Genomic DNA, 18,542 nt, shown 5'->3' on the forward strand with positions numbered 1-18,542 from the left:
CCTGATAAACAGTGTTTTTCACAGCGCGATCACCATGCCGGAAGAATCAGCAGCACTTGGGAACTAGTCAGAAGTCCAAGTTCTGGCCACCGCCACCCCCTCCAGCCTCAGACCTGGACACTCTGATACAGGTGCCCAGCAGTCTGTGTTGTAACCAGCACACCAGGAAGCGTGACGCACACTCAAGTCTGAGTACCACTGACTTACAGAAACTTTCTAAAAATTCAAGACAGGTGGCGAAAATTAGAGCACACTTCCCTAAACAGAGCTTATTAAATACTAGTGTTTTTTCTCTCTCTCCCATCCATTTTCCAGACTCTTTGCAATGGGCATTGAATCTTATAAGCTCACAACTTACCAGTATTTTTTTAAGATTATTTATTTATTTGATAGAGATGACAAGTAGGCAGAGAGGCAGGCAGAGAGAGGGGGGAAGCAGGCTCCCCGCTGAGCAGAGAGTCCGATGTGGGGCTTGATCCCAGGACCCCAAGATCATGACCTGAGCCAAAGGCAGAGGCTTTAACCCACTGAGGCTCCCAGGCGCCCCAACTTACCAGTATTTTATAATCCTTAATATTTTGGTCTGATCAACTCCCCTGAGAGCCTAAGGGTGCTCTTGATGCTTTCAGCACACATTTGTAAGTTATTAGGTTGGGTTATTTCAACAGAGATCCCCACAATAAATGATCTACATATTGACTGTATTACTTAAACTTCCTAAGCTTGCCCTAAAGTCTAGGGGCACACCTTACTTGGAGAAGGTATCAGTTTCTTTCTTATATGTCAGCTGACCGTGCCTTTGCTTGGATCAAAAATATGGGCAAATAATTTTCTCCCCTTCCACCAAAAAGAGAAAATACTAAAAAGACTTGCAGAATAATTTCCCCTGGGAAGAGTTTATAGGTTCTAGGCTCTGAGACTAAGATGAACGGGAAATGTGGGAAAGATAGAAGATAAAGCTTAAACTGCATATAGCACGTTTTACTTTATATTTAGTGGTTAACTCTGGTTTTCCAAAATAAGGCTCTTAGGTTACAGATCAGGAAGATGGGTCCTAGCTTGAGTGGTTTATTAGAGAAGTGTGAAGGTCCGAATTAAGTGTTGGATTATTGTTGCTGTATTTGGCTCCGCCTGGAGCCAAAGCTACAGAAGATCCCCGCCTGGTGGCTGACGGCCAGGTGAAGACTGGGTGTGGCTTAGAAGGCTCCAGGGGACGCTGCGAAGCATCCCTGAGCAGAGTGTCTGCTGGGGAAGTAGGTCCCCTGGGAAGGAGGAGGAGACGCAAGATTCCCAAAAGGGGATTTGGGGAAGGGAGAGAGAGATTTTTTTTTTGTTTTTAATGAAATAAATTTTTCTTGAGACCATTTGTTCTGGAAAACCAAACAAGTGGTTTTTTTTTTTTTTTTAATTAATTAGTGATTTTATTTATTTGAGAGAGAGATGGCAAGGGAGAGCACACGCAGGCTCTCGGTTGAGCAGGGAGCCGGATGTGGGGCTCCATCCTAGGACCCTGGGACCACGGCCTGAGCCGAAGGCAGCCACGGAACCGACGGAGTCCCCCCGGCGCGCAACAAGTAGTTCTAAACTCTGCCCCACCCTACCCCCACCCCGCCCGGCGCAACGAGTATACCCACACCGAGTCACTTGGGTCCTTCAGAGGCGTTACGGCGGGAAAGCTCCGGACACTTGCTGCCCCGGCAAGGCCAGCCCTTCCCCGCCCCGACACGCGAACTCCCACGTTTTCTCAGCGTCCTGCACGGCCGCTTCTTAGCTCCGTGACTCGATCCTCCCAAGTGGGACGCTGGGGCCCAAGCGTCCTGGAGGGGGGCTAGGGGCCAGGGCTGGGCCCCCCAAGCTGCCCCTGCCCGGGGCCTGCGGGAGGCCGCGCCGGCGTCCACTCCCGCGGCCCAGGCCAGGGCGGGCGGGCGGCCTCCGTACGGGACCCCCGAGGCCGCGATGGCCGGCGGGCGCGCGCAGAAGGCCGCGGGCCGCGGACGTGCGGTCCTTCGGGCTGCAGGGGGCGCTGTGCGCGCCCTCGTGCCCGGCCGCGAGCGCAGCTCTTGTTTAAAGGGCCGACGGGGCACGTGGCTCGGACGCAGCTCGCGGCCTCCCGGCAGCGGCTCCGAGGCTGGGCGGCTCCGCTCCGCCTCCGTCGCCGCCTGCGCGCTGCGCCAGGCCCGCCAGGCCAGGCCGAGGGCAGCCGCCGAGTGAGGGACGCGAGCAGCCATGGCCGAAGCGGCGCCCGCCCGGGTAAGCGCCCCGGCCCGCGGACGCCCAGACGGCCTGGGGCCGCCGCCGCCGCCGCCGCCGCCGCCGTCGCCGTGAGGGTCGGCGCCCCGCAGCCGTGGAGCGGCCCCGCAGCGCGGCCTCCTGCTCCGCCCAGGCTGGCGCCGGCGGCGTCCCGCCGGCGCGGTCCGCCCCGCCGCCCCGGGTCTGGCGTCCCGGCCGGGCTTTCGGGTCGACAGCGCGGGCGGCCCAAACGGCAGGCTGGGCTGCGGGGCGCGGCGAGGCGGCCCCGACGTGGTCGGGGGGGGGGGGGGGACAGGCCCTGCTTCCTAGCGGCACTTCAGATGACAGGCCTTGCCCTGAAGCGGGCCGGCCGTGTGTCCCGCCTGCCCCCCCCACCCCCGTCCATTGTCCGGTCGGAGGCACGCAGGGACGACTGTCGCGCAGCCCCACGCGCTTCAGACAGCGCGAGTGTGAGGCTCCGGAAGGGACTGGCCCAAGGCCACGCACCGAGTCTGGCCGAGCCCGACGTCTAGGCCAGAACTTCGGGATTACACTCTCATGAAGGCCCCGGGGTTCGACATTTACCGAAGAGAAAGGTGTCGAGTGCTGTTTTCGAGGGGGACTAGAGGTAGATTTTTTCTCAGACTGGCATGTTGGATTAGGTTATTTGGATTATTTTATTTATTTTATTTTTTTTAAATATTTTATTTATTTGACACAGAGAGAAACCACAAGTAGGCAGAGAGGCAGGCAGAGAGAGTGGATGAAGCAGGCTCCCTGCGGAGCAGAGAGCCCGACCTGGGGCTCGATCCCAGGATGCTGGGATCATGACCTGAGCCGAAGGCAGAGGCTTTAACCCACTGAGCCACCCAGGCGCCCCGGATTATTTTAGACTGTTGGCCGGTAATGCGCAGTATGCGCAATTCCGAGAAAAGAATCTTTTGGCTATTTTTGATACACCAGAAAATCCCTTGCAAGCAGAACTCAGTAAATGGTTTCTACCATTATTAATACCTCTTAATGAAGTTTTTGAAACCTTGATTTTTGTGGCTCCTTTGAAAGGAGGAACTTCCACTCCGCCTCCTTTAATTAATGAATTTGGTGTGTGCTTCCCTTCGGATTCCCTGAGCGCCAGGGAGAGAAAGGGGGTGGGAATACTGTGGTTTGTGGCCCTGTCCCCTGGGGAATACGCCCCCAGGGCATTTCTGGAACTTCGTTAGTGACATCACCAGCTCCCACCTAGCCGGGGCCAGTCCCTCAGAACTTTTTCTGACCATTTCTTTCCGTTTACTCCTTTCCTTTTGTCATCTTACAGTACCTGAGATTGCCGAGAAACTTTACAACAGGAATGATTTGCCCCCAACTCTGCTTCTATACAGAATTTTTCTCCTGGAGAAGGAAGAACCACATAATTTTTTCTGCATTCCCCCATGGTCCCTTTACAATGGACCATGGCCAGTAGTTGTTACTGAATAAATGTTGTTTAATTGTGGGGTCATTCATTCATTCATTCAGCAGCTAGCTTTAGGAGCTGTGAATACAGTGGCGAATCACACACACCCTCTGGAACGTCCTTTCTGGGGGAAACAAACCAGAACCCAGGCAGATGCATACCTGCCTTCTTTTCTTTTCTTTTTAATATTTTATTTATTTATTTGCGAAAGACAGAAATAGCAAGAGAGAGCACGAGCAGAAAGGAGAGGGAGAAGCAGACTCCCAGCTGAGTAGGGAGTCGGACACGGGCCTTGATCCCTGGACTCTGGGATCATGACCTGAGCCGCAGGCTGAAGCTTAACCAGCTGAGACACCCAGGCCCCCCCAAAAGGCTTTTAGCACCAGGTCCTGGGACTGGGCTGTTGCACACACTCCGGCTCGTGCATCAGCACCGGGCTGAGTTGAGGCACTCTGGAAGCTCTTTCCAAGGTGCCGAAGGACAGTGGAATGAAAAAGGTGGAGGAAAAAAGCCCAGGGGGGTCCGTTTCTTGCCACGTCCCTGAGCCAGAACCATCCACAGCAGCATAGTCTGCATCCTTACTGTTACCGTCTTAGCGGAATCCACGTGGGGCTTGCGTGCCTTGAGTATGTACCGCGTGCTAGACACTGGGCTAAGTGCTTTCAACAAAGACTGGGTCATTCTCACGATCATCTCCTGTGAGGACCGTTTTCTAGACGTGGAAGTGAAGTTGAAAGCTGTGTGGGAAGACGGTGCCCAGAGTCAGCCAGCTTGGGAGCGGCGGGCTTGCTGCTTGGACCTGGGCTCTCTGGCAGCAGAGCTCATGTTCTCTGTGCTTCCAGGCCTGTCCCTTGGTCTGCAGAGGAGGAGGAGGAGGAGACTAAGGTCCAAGATGGAAGCCCCCCGAGAGCCGCAGATGCTTTTGTCTTTGGCCGTGTGTTTCCTCCCGTTTTCCACTTGCTAATGCCTTGGTCCAGCCAGTGTTTCCTGCCTTCACTGATGTCCCTGCCTCCCTTCGACACCTGCCTGCCTGGCCCTTAGGATCCCAGCGGGGGCCTTCCCTGGGCAGGTGTCATTGTGAGGCTTTTTAAAGTACACATGTAGATGGGGTCATTCAGAGACCATCTCCCCTTTCTCTTCTTGTGGCCAGGCTCCAGAGAGGGATAAGCAGACAGAAGACGAAAGCCCTTCGACACCTCCTCTGTCACCCCCAGCAGCCACGGAGAACTCTTACCTGTACTCCACGGAGATCACACTGTGGACGGTGGTGGCCGCCATCCAGGCCTTGGAGAAGAAGGTGGACTCCTGCCTGGCCCGCTTGCTGACCCTGGAGGGGCGGGCGGGGACAGCTGAGAAGAAGCTGCTGGACTGCGAGAAGACGGCCGTGGAGTTCGGGAACCAGCTGGAGGGCAAGTGGGCCGTGCTGGGGACCCTGCTGCAGGAGTACGGGCTGCTGCAGAGGCGGCTGGAGAACATGGAAAACCTGCTGAGGAACCGAAATTTCTGGATTTTGCGCCTGCCCCCAGGCAGCAAGGGGGAGGCCCCCAAGGTATCCCTCGGGCCCCTGGGGTGGGACAACCCAAGGGACTGTGCCTGGAAGTGAGTGGGTGAGCATGCGTGACCCTTGTGGTTCCAGGTGCCTGTGACCTTTGATGACGTGGCCGTGTATTTCTCTGAGCCAGAGTGGGGCAAGCTGGACGAGTGGCAGAAGGAGCTCTACAAGCACGTGATGCGGGGCAACTACGAGATGCTGGTGTCCCTGGGTAAGGCTGCGGAGGTGGCGATCTGGGTCTGTGTCCGCAGATCGGCCTCCAGCGGTCTGCGTCTTTGCATTGACTTCTGTTCTTCTCCGTGTGTCTCCAGCTCTGCGGGCAGCTGCGGGGCGAGTGTCCAGGCCTGACCCAGCTCTCCTTCCGTTCCGTGTGCAGATTATGCCATCTCCAAACCAGACATCCTGACCCGGATGGAGAGGGGAGAGGAGCCTTGTCCTGGAGGCCCGTGGGGCCAGGAGGAGGGAAGCAGGAGGGAGGTAGCCCAGCCAAGGAGGCCAAGCCCTGGTGAGTGGGGGGCTGGACGGGGGAGTGAGTGGGGGGCTGGACGGGGGAGTGAGTGGGCCGCACTGCTCTCCTGGGCTTTCCAGGCTAGCCCTCAGCCCGGGAGGGGGCACAGGCCCTCAACCCAAAGTGGGGCCCACTCTGTCCTAGGCCAGCCTAGTTGGGGCGGGGGCGGAGCTTAGAGCCCTCGGGTTTCGGCTTCTGAACGGGGCGGCCAGCGGTTCTGGCGTTGTGTGGTTGTCGTGAGGACTCCGGGACCCGGCAGCCCTCTGGCTAGCACTTGCCGAGTGCTGTGTAAGCGGGGCCTTGGGGCCACCAGTGACCCGGCGAGCAGCAGCAGCTCTCCTGCTGCCCCTCTAGCTCGCCCCCTCCTCCTCTGCTCCCCCACGTGAGCCTGCGGCTGTAAATGCCCGTCACCTACGGCTTCCCTGTGTGGACACGGGCCTCCCGGGGGGCGTCCAGGGTCGACTTGGTCCCCACAGCTGGTGTGGTAAGGGACCTGCGGTTCCCAAGTTGACTCTGATATCAGAGTCTTCTGGGAGACTTTAAAAGGTTAAATTTTTTTTTTTTAAGATTTTATTTATTTATTTGACAGAGAGAGAAATCACAAGCAGGCAGAGAGGCAGGCAGAGAGAGAGGAGGAAGCAGGTTCCCCGCTGAGCAGAGAGCCCGATGTGGGACTCGATCCCAGGAGCCTGGGATCATGACCCGAGCCGAAGGCAGCGGCTTAACCCACTGAGCCACCCAGGGGCCCCTAAAAGGTTAAATTTTAAAAAATAAATGGAGGTAGGGAGGAGTGCCAGACGTCCGTGTGAGCGTCACCCGTGTGGGGCGGCGATCGGGCGTTGGCTTCCCCGTCTAATCCCGCTCTCTGAGCGGAACCGGCCTACCAGTGTCGGAAGCAGCGGGTGAACACCGGCCCCGCATCTGCGTGCTCTTTTCCCCGAGTGTCTCAAAACTGTTGGCTGTAGGTGGCGGGTCCTGATGCGGGGACACCGAAGTCCACCTGTTGCATTTGATTTATAAAAAGCCCCCCTCCCGCCCCAAATTTAACAGCCTTGTTGAGATAAAGTTAGCATCCCCGGCAGTTCCCGGATTGGAGTATACAGCTCAGTGTCACTCTTCCTCACAGCTGTGTACCCTCACCACAGCTGGAACTTTCTTTGCCAGCCAAAGAGAAGCCCGTCCCCGTGGTGTTGACTTCTTGTTTCCCTCCCGCTGCTCCTCAGCCCAAGGCAACTACTCATCTGCCCTCTTGTGTCTTAGATTCGCCTGTTCTGGACATTGCACGTGAATGGAGTCCTACTGTGTGCGACCTTTCGAGTCTTCCGTCTGTCACTGGGCGCGTGCTCCGGGCTTCCCCACCTTGTGGCCTGGCACTGCCTTCCTGGGCACACATGTTGCTGCCTTCTGTCGCTCCGCACCTCCGTTCATGCCCACCCTCCCCTCCCCCTCTTGAATATTATTTACTTATTGACATTCTAATCTCATTTATCTTTTTTTTTTTAATGTTTTATTTATTTGTCAGAGACAGAGAGCGAACACAAGCAGGGGGAGCAGCAGGCAGAGGGCCAAGCAGAGTCCCCACCATGCAGAGAGCGTGATGTGGGGCTCGATCCCAGGACCCCGACATCATGACCTGAGCTGAAGGCAGAGGCTTAACCTGCTGAGCCACCCAGGCTCGCCGTAAAGTCGTTTATCTTTTCAAATGCCATCATTTCATCATTTCCCGTATTCTGGGTTTGGTGTCACTTATTGTTCTTCTCTTTCTTGCATTTCCTCTAAACTGGTAAATCAGGAGGCTTCTTTGGGTTCAGGTTCAACCTCACGGGCCACATGGCTTCAGAGGTGGTGGCGTGTACTCCCTGCCAGCAGGGCCCTCAGCTCCAGGCACCGAGGCTCCGTCCTCATGCCTTCTGGAGATCCTGGGCTCTGTTTTCTGTTGCAGAGCTCCCCATCACCTTCTCCCCTGGTGATTTTACCGGTCATTGAACGTTGTTCCCCAGATTTGTTATTCCCTTAGGGTTGCAAAATGGGGAGAGTCTGTCATACTTGGGCACTGCATCGGTGAAATTCTTTTACAAACAGTACTTTCCCTAATCAACTCTTAGTTACCCTGAAATAGAGTCTGTACAGAAGAGGCAGGATAGAAGCTTAGTTCTTTTTCTTTATCAGTTATCACAGTGAAGTTACTCCCTTAGGAGCCTTTAAAGGTGACCAGTACTTGGGCTTTTTTTTTTTTTAATTTTCTGTCTTTTTAAAATGACTTCAGAGACTTTTAAATATTTTATATATGCCAATCGTTTGCAGCCATTATTTTTTGTGCTTAAATTGTCCCATCTTTAGCTCATGGGAGCCCTTTCAAGTTGTCCCTGAGGTCATTTTGATGTGACTTCAGTGGCTTTCGGATACCATAAGATGTTCTAGAATCATCTAATGTATTTCCTGCCTCAGACCTGGAATACAAATTTCTCCAAGGAGTTTTGGTTCAGTGGCAAAGGATATTTGGATACCTCAATATGAGTGCTAGTGATTGCTAATTTTTAGCATTACGTCTAGGCCTTTTCAGAAAAAAAAAAAAAAAAAGTTTTTTTTTTTTTTTTAGAAAATATGTTTTTTTTAAAAGATTTTATTTATTTATGGATGCCTGGGTGGCTCAGTTGGTTAAGCAGCTGCCTTCAGCAAAGGTCATGATCCCAGCGTCCTGGGATCGAGTCCCACATCGGGCTCCCTGCTTGGCAGGGAGTCGGCTTCTCCGTCTGCCTCTGCCTGCCATTCTGTCTGCCTGTGCTTGCTCTCTCTCCCTCTCTCTCTCTGACAAATAAATAAAATCTAAAAAAAAAAAAAAGAAAAAGATATAATAAAAAAAGATATTATTTATTTATTTGACAGACAGAGATCGCAAGTAGGCAGAGAGGCAGGCAGAGAGAGGGGGATGGGAAGCAGGCTCCCCACCAAACAGAGAGCCCTAGAAAATAATGTATTTTGGGGGCACCTGGGTGGCTTATTTTAAAAAGATTTAAACAAATTTTTTTAAAGATTTTGTTTATTTGACAGAGAGAGACATAGCAAGGAGGAAGCACAAGCAGAGGGAGAGAGAGAGAGGGAGAAGCAGGCCTCCTGCTGAGCAGAGAGAAGTGTGGGGCTTATCCCAGGACCTTGGGATCATGACCCCAGCTGAAGGCAAAGGATTAACTGACTGAGCCACACAGGTGGCCCTATTTTTAGGTGTTTAGAAATGGCTCTTTTTACCTTTTCATTTAATGTTTTGAATACATACGGCATGTTATGTTTGCAAAGTCAGAATGGTTTAAAAGGATGCATTCAGGAAAGTCTTATTTCCATTCTTACTCCTTTGTCCCTATAGATAATCATTTTTTAAAAAAGATTTTATTTATTTATTTGACAGAGAATGAGAGAGCACAATGCAGGGGGAGACAAGGCAGGGGGAGAGGGAGAAACAGGCTCCCTGATAAGCAAGGAGCCCTATGCGGGGCTCGATCCCAGGACTCCAGGATCATGACCTAAGCCAAAGACAGATGCCCAAATGATTGAGCCACCCAGGCGCCCCTCTTCTAAGAGTTTTGTGTTTTAGCTCTTACATTTAGATCTTTGATTCCTTTGAGTTAGTTTTTATATATGGAGTTAGATAAAGATCTTTTATTCTTTTGTATGTGGATATGCAGTTTTCCCAGCACCATTTGTTGAAAAGACTGTCCATTCTCCTTTGAGTGGTCTTGAGATGCTTCTAAAATGTCACTTGACTAGCTATGTGAATGTTTATGACTTAGTTCTGTTTATTTATTCTATTGATGCTAGTACTACCACACTGTTTTGATTACAGTGTCTTTGTAAGTTTTGAAGTTAGGAAGTCATTCCACTTTGTTCTTCCTCCTTAATATTGTTTTCACTCTTTGGGGTCCCTTGAGATTCCATATGAATTTTAGGATGGGGTTTTTCTCTTTCTGTAAAAATTGCCATTGAGACTTTGATAGAGATTGCATTGAATCTGTAAGTCACTTTGGTAGTTAATATAAACAATATTAAGCCTTCCAATCCATGAACATGGTATGTTTCCATTTACTTATTATGCCTTTAGTTTCTTTCTGCAGTGTTTTGTAGTTTTCGTTGTAAAGGTCTTTCACCTCCTTGGTTAAATAGTTCCTTTTTTTTTTTTTTTTAAAGATTTTATTTATTTATTTGGCAGAATGACAGAGATCACAAGTAGGCAGAGTGGCAGGCAGAGAGAGGGGAGAAGCAGGCTCCCTGCTGAACAGAGAGCCTGAAGCGGGGCTTGATTCCAGGACCCTGAGATCATGACCTGAGCCAAAGGCAGAGGCTTAACCCACTGAGGCACCCAGGTGCCCCAGTTAAATAATTCCTGAGGCTTTCATTCTTTTTGATACTATTATAAGTGGAATTGTTTCTGTAATTTTCTTTTCAAATTGCTTGTTATTAGTGTATAGAAATACTAATTTTTATATATTGACTTTTGTCCTGGTACTTTGTTGAATTAATTTGCTAGTCCCTACAGTTCTTTGTGGAATCTTTAGGCTTTTCTGCATATTTCATCTTTGAAGAGATAATTTTATTTCCTCCTTTCCAATTTGGATGTTATTTATTTTTGTTTCTTGTTAACTTGCTCTGGCCAGGGCTTCCAGTCCTTTGATGAATGGGTGGTAAAAGTGGACATTTTGCCTTGTTCCTAATCTTAGGGGAAAAGCTTTCATTCTTTGACCATTGAATGTGCTGTTCACTGTTGGTTTTTCATATATGGCTTTTATTATGTTGAGATAGTTTCTGTGTCTGGTCTTTTGAATGGTTTTATCATGGAAGGGTGTTGAATTTTGTCAGATGCTTTTTCTGCATTAACTGAGATGTTTTCCCGAGGTGTTTTCCCTTCATTCTGTTAATGTGGTGTGTTCTGTTGGTTTTGTTTCTATGCTGAACTAACATTGCATCCCAGGAATACACTCTACTTGGTCATGGTATTTTATCCTTTTTTCCCCCCAAGATTTCATTTATTTATTTGAGAGAGAGAGAGAGCATGAGGGGGTGGGGTGGCAGAGGGAGAGGGAGAAGCAGACTCCCCATTGAGCAGGGCACCCAATGCAGAGTTTGATCTCAGGACCCTGGGATCATGACCTGAGCTGAAGGCAGATGTTTAAATGACTGAGACCCTCGGCACCCCGGCAACAGTTGTTTGTTTAGTTGGGTTTTTTTAGATTTTACTTATTAGAGAGAGAGAGAGAGAGAGAGCTCAAGATGGGGGAGGGTCAGAGGGAAAAGCAGACTCCCTGCTGATTGGGGAGCCTGATGTGGGACCTGATCCCGGGGCTTCCAACTGACTGAGCCATCCAGGTGCCCCAACAGTGTTTTTTGTTTTGTTTTGTTTTTTTAAGATTTTATTTACTGATTTGACAGAGAGAGAGAGTGTGCAAGCATAGCAGGGGAGGGAGAAGCAGGCTCCCTACTGAACAGGGAGCCCGATGCAGGGCTCGATCTCAGGACCCTGGGATCATGACCTGAGCCGAAGACACATGCTTAACGACTGAGCCACCCAGGCGCCCCATTAGCAGTGTATTTTTCATGATACCTCTCTTACATGAGGGGGGGTGAGTATCCTTTTATTTATGGGCCATTTAAATTTCTAACTCTGTGAACTCTGTGTTCATCTCTTTTGACCTAGGACCTTTTTTAAAATGCAGCTAATGGGCGCCCAGGTGGCTCGTTGGGTTATGCATCTGACTTTGGCTCGGGTCATCATCTCAGGGTCCTGGGATTGAGTGCCGTGTCAGCCTCTGTGCTCAGCAGGGAGCCTGCTTCTCTCTGCCCCCTCTCTCTCTCTCCCTCTCCCTCTGTCTCTCCCTCTCCCCACTCATGTTCGCACATGATATGATATCTCTCTCAGATATGTTACATCTTTAAAAAAAACAAAACTGCAGGGGCACCTGTGTAACTTAGTTGGTTAAGCGTCTGCTTTTGGCTCGGGTCATGATCCTAGGACCTCAGGATCAAGGCGCATGTCGGGCTCCCCGCTCAGTGGGGAACCTGCTTCTCCTTCTCTCTCTGCCCCTCCCCTTGCTCGTGCGTGCACACACTCACTGTCTCAGTCTCTCAAATAAGTAAAATCTTTAAAAATAAATACAATAAAATCTTTTTCAAGAAATGCGTAATTCCTAGGCCTACCCAGAACTGCCGATGAGAATCTTGGGGTGCTTCCAGGGGGATCCCTATACATCAGGGTGGCACAGGACTTGGGCCCGGAAGCCACTGTTGCGTTGTTCTGAGCCGGGATGCCCTAACAAGCCACACGACTTGTCTGGTACGCTCAGACATTACTGTGCTGTATCTTTTCCTTCTCTTTTAGCCACGAGGGATCCGTGAAGTCCACTTAAATGTCCCAGCCAGTGTTTGACCTGATGCCCCCCAGTCCCGGTGACCGCAGGCGGCCCTGCGCCACAGGCTCCTGCCACCGGGAGGGATCTCTGTGTTGTCCTTGGCATCACTGAGTTGCATTTTCCAGGCGTCCCTCCACGTCCAGAGCACAACCTCGGCCCCGTCAGCCCTGCCCGGGAAGAACCAAAAGAAGAGCAGGTCACCAGGCGCCAGCAAGACTCCGAGACGAGAGTGACCGTCCCTGGAGCAAGCACGGGTGAGCGAGGGCCGCCGGGCCGCCGTGTGAAGAGCATCTTGACACACGACCAGACAGGTGCTGCTGAGTAATGTGCTGAAGCGTGACAGGGGGACAGATGACGGACACCAGGCTTGGCCAAGCTGGACGGGCTTCCTGGGAAGGGGACCCTGCGACAGGCCTTAGAGGAGGAAGCGTAGATTTTAGCTGGGAACGACTCAGTCGTTTTAGCGTAGATTTTAGCAGGAGAAAATGGGCTGAGCCAAAGTGTGGGTTCCTGAGGCCTGCTAGGGGCCAGGCCCTCCGGCCGGGCTGCAGCGAGGGGAAGGGCACACAAAGGCGGGTACTGGGCCTGCTCCGGCTTCCTGTGATGGTCCCGTTAACCGGGCGGTCTGTGTCCTGGGCCTAGCACGGTGCTGGCATGTGCATTCGTTCCTCAGCAAACGTCCTCTCTCTGGAGGCTGTGGGGGACCCTCTGGCTTCTGGCCGCCTTTCCAGTGCTCTCTGTCTGCTCGTGTGTGAAGGAAGCTCCTGTCCGTCCTTTCACAGAATAGAGCACAGCTCGGAGGGCATTTGGCCTCACCCGTGGCATTTACTCCAGAGCCCTGCGGTCTGCCTGCAGCTTGGCTTTGCTAGCCCGCCTTCTCCTGCCCTCGTCCTCCTCTTCCTCCTCGCTCCCACGGGCCTGACTTTTCAGTCTCGGTTGCTTTCCCTCCAGTGACTATGAGCTCCCTGGGGCGGGGGTGGGGGGCGGGGTGACTGTCCCTCTCTCCCCGGTGCCCTCCTGCCCAGCCAGTGTGTAAGCAGAGGGGACCTTCTCTTTGTCCCTGCTCCCCTGCCGACCTGGCGCCGCGCCCCAGGGGCCTCCCCAAACCCTCTGTCCTTCGGCGGTCCGTGAGGGTGACGGAGTTGTCCGCGCTGGCCCAGATGGGAACTGGGGGCATGGCCTTCACGGCTTTCCTCTCGCCTCCGAAGCAGAGGCCATGGAGCGAGCAGTCCTCTGGACAGAGCAGGCGTTCGAGCATATGCGGGGTCTGCTTGGAGCCTGTGCGGTCCTGCACGAGCCCGGTGTCGGGAAGGGCCCTCACAGTGTCTCTCGCACAGGGCCTCCAGCCGCGGTTAAACAGGAGCAAGAATTTTCAGGTGGGGAGTTTCCAACATCCCCTCCCGGGGAGAGGCTGCCCGGCATGGGGCCAGGTGAGTGACGGAGGGGCCCTTGGCTGTGGGGTGGGAGGCGGCGAAGTGGGCCCCGGGAAGGAGCCTCTTTCTAGGGGTCCCTGCCTCTTTCCCAGGTCCTTTTGCCCTGGGGCTCTTTGCGACCCCGACCGTCTAGGTCCTGGTCGTCCCCCATCGTGTCTGGCCTGGTGGGAAGGTGCTGCTCGAACACAGGCTGTGCGCACCAGGTTCGGGGTCTGGTGACAGAAGGGCCTCACGGCAACCCTGTGAATGGTCCCGGCGCACAGCCTCGGATGTCTCAGAGTTTGTATGCGGTGGTCTATGATTTAAATTCAGGTCCCCTGCCTAGAGGCCACAAAACCGGGCTTACACCGTGATGAACAGGAAAAAATGTAGCAATTATCGCCCATTCCAGCTTTGGGGTGGTTTTCTGCCCTGAGAGAAAGGGATCCAGTTCTTACCTGGTTCCATTCCGCTTTGATGGGAGGCAGAGGTGAGATGTGGGTGCCTTGGGGTTGTGGCATGGTGGGCGTCCAAGCTGGAGATGGGCTTCAGGTGAAGAGGTCTGGGAACCTTGGCCTTCACATGGAATAGGGCCGGAGACCCACACTAATCCCCAAGTTTAGGAATACCACGGTAGCCCATTAAATGCAACACTTCAGATGCAAAGTTCAAATGCTTCTTAGAGACTCTTAACTGATTCTGTAGCTGTGGGACTAAATTACAAATGGCAGGGTCATGTCCAACATAGAAACCAAAGTTTTGTCCGGAGTTACTTGTGAGGGTTGCTGGGAAGCTGGACTTGAGCAAAGAACCCCGAGGTCTTGACATCAGGTGCTGGTCTGGAAGGTTCGGCAGTTAGCAGAGTCTCTGGGGTGGGATTTAAATTCATGCTTCAGCAAGAAGTGAACTCCCTCTTGCTCTGGACCTTGGAAATCGCTCGTAAAGGGCTAAAGGTTTCGTTCTAATAGGCAGAGGGTAAGGTTCACTGTCAGTCTTCAAACAGACCGTGGGTTGCAGTGTCTGAGATGCTGGGCTCGGGGGGAGGTCAGAGAAGCCAGTCGGGGCTGATTCCAGAAAAGCCCAGAGGGGAACAGCAGTGAAGGATCTCCAAGAGTGCCGGTGTTGCAGGCAGGGCCTGTGGCCGGGATCTTCCTTCCCAGCACTGGGGCCCATGTGTTGCCTCCGAGTCCCGGCTCTCTCCTCTGTCCTGGCAGTTCCCAGCCTCAGTCCCATCTCCGAGTCAAGTGCTGACTCACACTGAGGTCCAGCCAGGAAGCCAAGGTCCTCGTGCCTCCCGCCTGTCCCCGGAGAGCAGGTGCCAGACAGGGAGCTGATGCTCAGGTGGATTTGTTACTTGGATGAGCAGCTCCGAGTGTGGCTGAAACGCCGGCTTCCTCTGGGCCTGAGGCTCCTCACCTGCCTCAGCGGCCCCAGGGCTCACTGTCATTCACCGAAGGGAACTAACATCGTCAGAACTCCTAGGGGTCTATGTAGCCAAGGTATCTCGGTGCAGGGTCTCCCCCGCATCATCTACCTGTTTGCTTTAACGCCGTCTGCCCTCTGACCCCTGGCGCCCTGGCTTCTGGTTTTGCGGCTTTGTCTCCTTTCTCCGGATGTCCATTGCTTGGCCTCCAGGAATGGGCCGTGTGACAGCAAACAGCCAGTGGGGGGCTGCTCAGGCGACAGTGCCCGCTCCGTAGGGCCAAGGGAACAGGGTCGCTGGTGTGTGTGCTGTGAGCAACCTGCAGGAGAAAGGGCTCGGAGAAGACGGGAGCAGGAGGCTGCCGATCCGGCTAGGGCTGTGCTTGGAGCCCCGGGCTGGGTGGCGTGGCCTCGGTGGGCACCAGTGTGGCCCGCTTGAAGTTAATGGAGATTCCTTTCTCCAGGCGGTGGCAGCGTGCTCATCAAGACAGAGGCCCAGTCCGAGGACGAGATGATACCCGAGCAGCTCTTCCTGGGCGAGTCCCACAGCCAGCCCATGTATAGGATGGCCAAGGGGCCCAGGAGCAGGACCGAGGGCCCCTGTCGGCTGCGTGCCGCAGGGGTGCCACGGGTGCGGGTGGGGGACCCGCGGGCCCCGGGAGCTCTGGGGGAGCCGCCCCGCATCCTCCCTCGCAGGCGAGAGCGGACCTTCCCCTGCCCTGACTGTGGGCAGAGTTTCCGCTTGAAGATTAACCTGACCATTCACCAGCGGACGCACGTGGAGGAGGAGCCCAGGGAGACTCCGGGGAGCTCGCCCCCTGGCTGGGGGGAGGCCCCCTCCACTCTGGAGCCGGGCGAGGTGGTGGTGCCGGGCCCAGTCATCCGCTGGCTCCCTGAGGAGCCCGGAGGCCGCCGCTCCCTGGCGGGCCGCTCCCTCCTGGCGCGGCGGCCGGCGGCGGCGGCGGGCAAGGTGTACCACTGCAGCGAGTGCCTGCGCTTCTTCCAGCAGCGGAAGAGTCTGCTGCTGCACCAGCGCCTGCACACGGGCACCAGCCAGGGCTGGCCGGCCTGTCCCTACTGCGGCAAGGCCTTCCGCCGGCCCTCCGACCTCTTCCGCCACCAGCGCATCCACACGGGCGAGCGGCCCTACCAGTGCCCTCAGTGCGGCCGCGCCTTCAACCGGAACCACCACCTGGCGGTCCACATGCAGACTCACACCCGAGGCCAGGCGGGCCCGCCCTGCCCCACTTCCCTGGCCCTCCCCCGGACGCCCCCGCGACCCCGGCCCAGCCACAGTGAGGAGGGCTGAGCGGCCAGGAGCCTGTAGGGGCACCCTCCGGCTCTCCGGGGCACCCCCAGCAGGACTCCTGTCTGCCTTCGGGCCTTTTCCCCGGTGCCTGGCGCTGGTTCCTCGTTCTGGACTAGTTCTGGAATAGCTTTGGAGAGAGCTTTTTTCCATTCAGATGGGAAGCAGTGGCCTTTTTGGTAACTGTGTGTGTATGACCAGATGCCTCAACTTCCTGTTTTCTGAGTTTGTCACTCTTCGCTGCCTTTTCTACATTCCTGACTTAGAAAGGATCCCTTAAAGCATACAGGATGCCGACTTTTGGTGAGAGACTGTGGCGGGTATCTGAGACCGGCACTGGAGATAGTGGCCCTTCCAGTAGCGGGCGATGGAGACACGGAGGGCCTGCTGTTCCTAATGTACACAGAGGTCACAGCAGAGTGGACAGTTTGAAGAATAGGCGCTGGAAATTTGAGTTTTCCTACTGTGTTATTTTGAAATCTTTTTTTCCCTTCCTTATGGAGTTTTTCTAGTGTTTTTTTAAGGGTTACGTGTGGTTGCAAAGGGGACCAGGAGCCCTGAGGGGCAGGAACTATTCTGCTACCTCCTTGTGTGTGGGGATGGTGGAGGGGCTGTCCAGATCAGCCCAGGTATTGGTGGGGGCTTGGCTGCTGCTCTGACACAGGCTGCGATCCTGGGTGTGCATTCTTTGGCCCAGAGTGCTTCCCAACATCCCAACATCCATGATTGATTTTGGTTATTAGTTGAGAGGGGAAACTGAGGCCTGGAGTGGTGGACCCTTCCCCCAAGGTCTCAGTATTATGGGTATGCACGGCCTGAGGACTTAGAGGGTGGGGGAGATGCAGACCCAGCCCAGGAAACTCCTCCTGGAGAGGAAGCTTCTGATGTGGGTGAGGCTGGGAAGCCCGGCTGGATTCCTGTGCTTCCGCGGCCTGAGCTGTCATGTTAAAGGAGTGGTATGTTCCAAGAACTTGGGGCTGGTAGAAGAGATAGTCCAAGAGACAGGGGTGGGTTTCTTTAACCACCTCCTGCGTCATGTTCCTCACCTGTCAGAGGGGGTAATGACCCCGGTGCATTCTACCTCACCTTAGCGTTTTCGGGGTCGCAAAAGATTAAGAGGCAGTGGGGCAGATAGGAAGCCTGGTTGTATCCTCTTTTCAAGTTCAGGGCCCCCCTTCTCTTCCTGTTCATCTCCAGCTCTTTGCCCAAGTCAGAATCCCTCAGGAAGGACCTTTATTTTCTAGAGTGAGTGGAAGGTCTCGGGTACAGAGCGAGCTGAGACTTTCCCGTTGGGCTATATCCGCAAGGAGCCCTTTGTAGGTCGGTGGAACAAATTCTTATCAAAGCAATGAGGTTCGGACTGTAGGATTTCAAGCAATAGCACTAGGCGTCCTGGAGAAGTCTTGGTGGCAGCTTGCATCTGTGCCTCTTTGATCACACCACTTTGGGTGCTACCTAGAGAGCAACCTTTGGTTTGGGCGATTTGGAACTGGAGTACTGTGTCCTCAGCTATTTTGTTGTCTTATTGGCCTTGGCACTACGTGAAGTGGCCAGCATTCAGACCTGCTTCCAGGCGTCTGGGTCCCTGGCTGTGCCATTTCTTCTTGTCCCTCTGACCCTCTCCTCTCTCCCAAAGTCCTGAACAGAGTTGGGGGCAGGTGGGAACATTGCCATCATCTCTGGGGCAAGAGTGAGTATGCAAGTCGGTGAGAGCCCAGCCAAGCTCCCCTGGGCTTGGGAGGAAGGGCTGCCACCCTCCCCAGCTATGCATTCTGCTCGTCTCCTCTGGCATCCCCAACCCTCACCAGGGCCCCCCCCCCCAAGTCAGGGCTGGGCTGTCATCAAGTGTTCATACAGGATATGGTGCAAATGGAGCTGCTCTGAGCCTTCCTCTTCCCTGTAAGAGTTAGACTTGGGTGTTCCCTGGGGATGCCTCAAGGCTCGAAAGTCCTAGACCTTTCTAAGGCTAAATGTCCTGTGTAAACACGGGTACTCTAGCAATAGTACAAACCAGGGGTGATCGCTGGACACAGGCCCTCTCATTTCTTCCAAAGCACTCAGGGTGCTGGTTCCTGGCTGGGCCTTATGAGCTTGCCTGGCACTCGATAGGTTTTCAGAGAACATTCTTCACACCGAAAGGAGCCGCGCGTGCAGCGTGGTGCGGGAGCAGAGTGGTGCTCCAGAAGCTGGCAGCTAGAAACCCGTTGGGCCTTCGACTGGCTCCTAGCTCTGTGTCTTGGCTTCCTTGTTTGGAAACAGGCCCTT

At 54.1% G+C, this 18,542-nt stretch overlaps 1 protein-coding gene across 5 annotated transcripts; it reads left to right on the forward strand.

Annotated features, from left to right (window-relative positions):
• Positions 1-2,093: 2,093 nt before the first annotated feature.
• ZNF783 (zinc finger protein 783) lies at positions 2,094-16,775 on the forward strand. Of its 5 annotated transcripts, none has more exons than XM_059172180.1 (7): positions 2,094-2,250; positions 4,833-5,231; positions 5,319-5,445; positions 5,611-5,739; positions 12,263-12,448; positions 13,475-13,567; positions 15,436-16,775. In XM_059172180.1, the coding sequence occupies exons 1-7, from the start codon at positions 2,227-2,229 to the stop codon at positions 16,278-16,280; spliced, it is 1,803 nt and encodes a 600-aa protein (XP_059028163.1). In that variant the 5' UTR covers positions 2,094-2,226; the 3' UTR covers positions 16,281-16,775. The 5 variants fall into 5 exon arrangements, with proteins under 5 accessions (XP_059028163.1, XP_059028164.1, XP_059028166.1 ...); XM_059172181.1 differs by having other exon boundaries at positions 5,364-5,445; XM_059172182.1 differs by having other exon boundaries at positions 2,095-2,250; positions 12,263-12,391.
• The last annotated feature ends 1,767 nt before the right edge of the window (positions 16,776-18,542 follow it).

This window comes from Mustela lutreola, chromosome 4 (genome assembly GCF_030435805.1).
Source record: "Mustela lutreola isolate mMusLut2 chromosome 4, mMusLut2.pri, whole genome shotgun sequence".
In the NCBI taxonomy this organism is placed as follows: Eukaryota; Metazoa; Chordata; class Mammalia; order Carnivora; family Mustelidae; genus Mustela; species Mustela lutreola.

Coding starts and splice junctions, on each gene's coding strand:
- ZNF783 (XM_059172180.1), top strand. CDS start 2,227: ATGGCCGAAGCGGCGCCCGCCCGG. Junction 5,232..5,318: donor GCAAGGGGGAGGCCCCCAAG/GTATCCCTCGGG, acceptor TTGTGGTTCCAG/GTGCCTGTGACCTTTGATGA. Junction 5,740..12,262: donor GCCAAGGAGGCCAAGCCCTG/GTGAGTGGGGGG, acceptor TGCATTTTCCAG/GCGTCCCTCCACGTCCAGAG.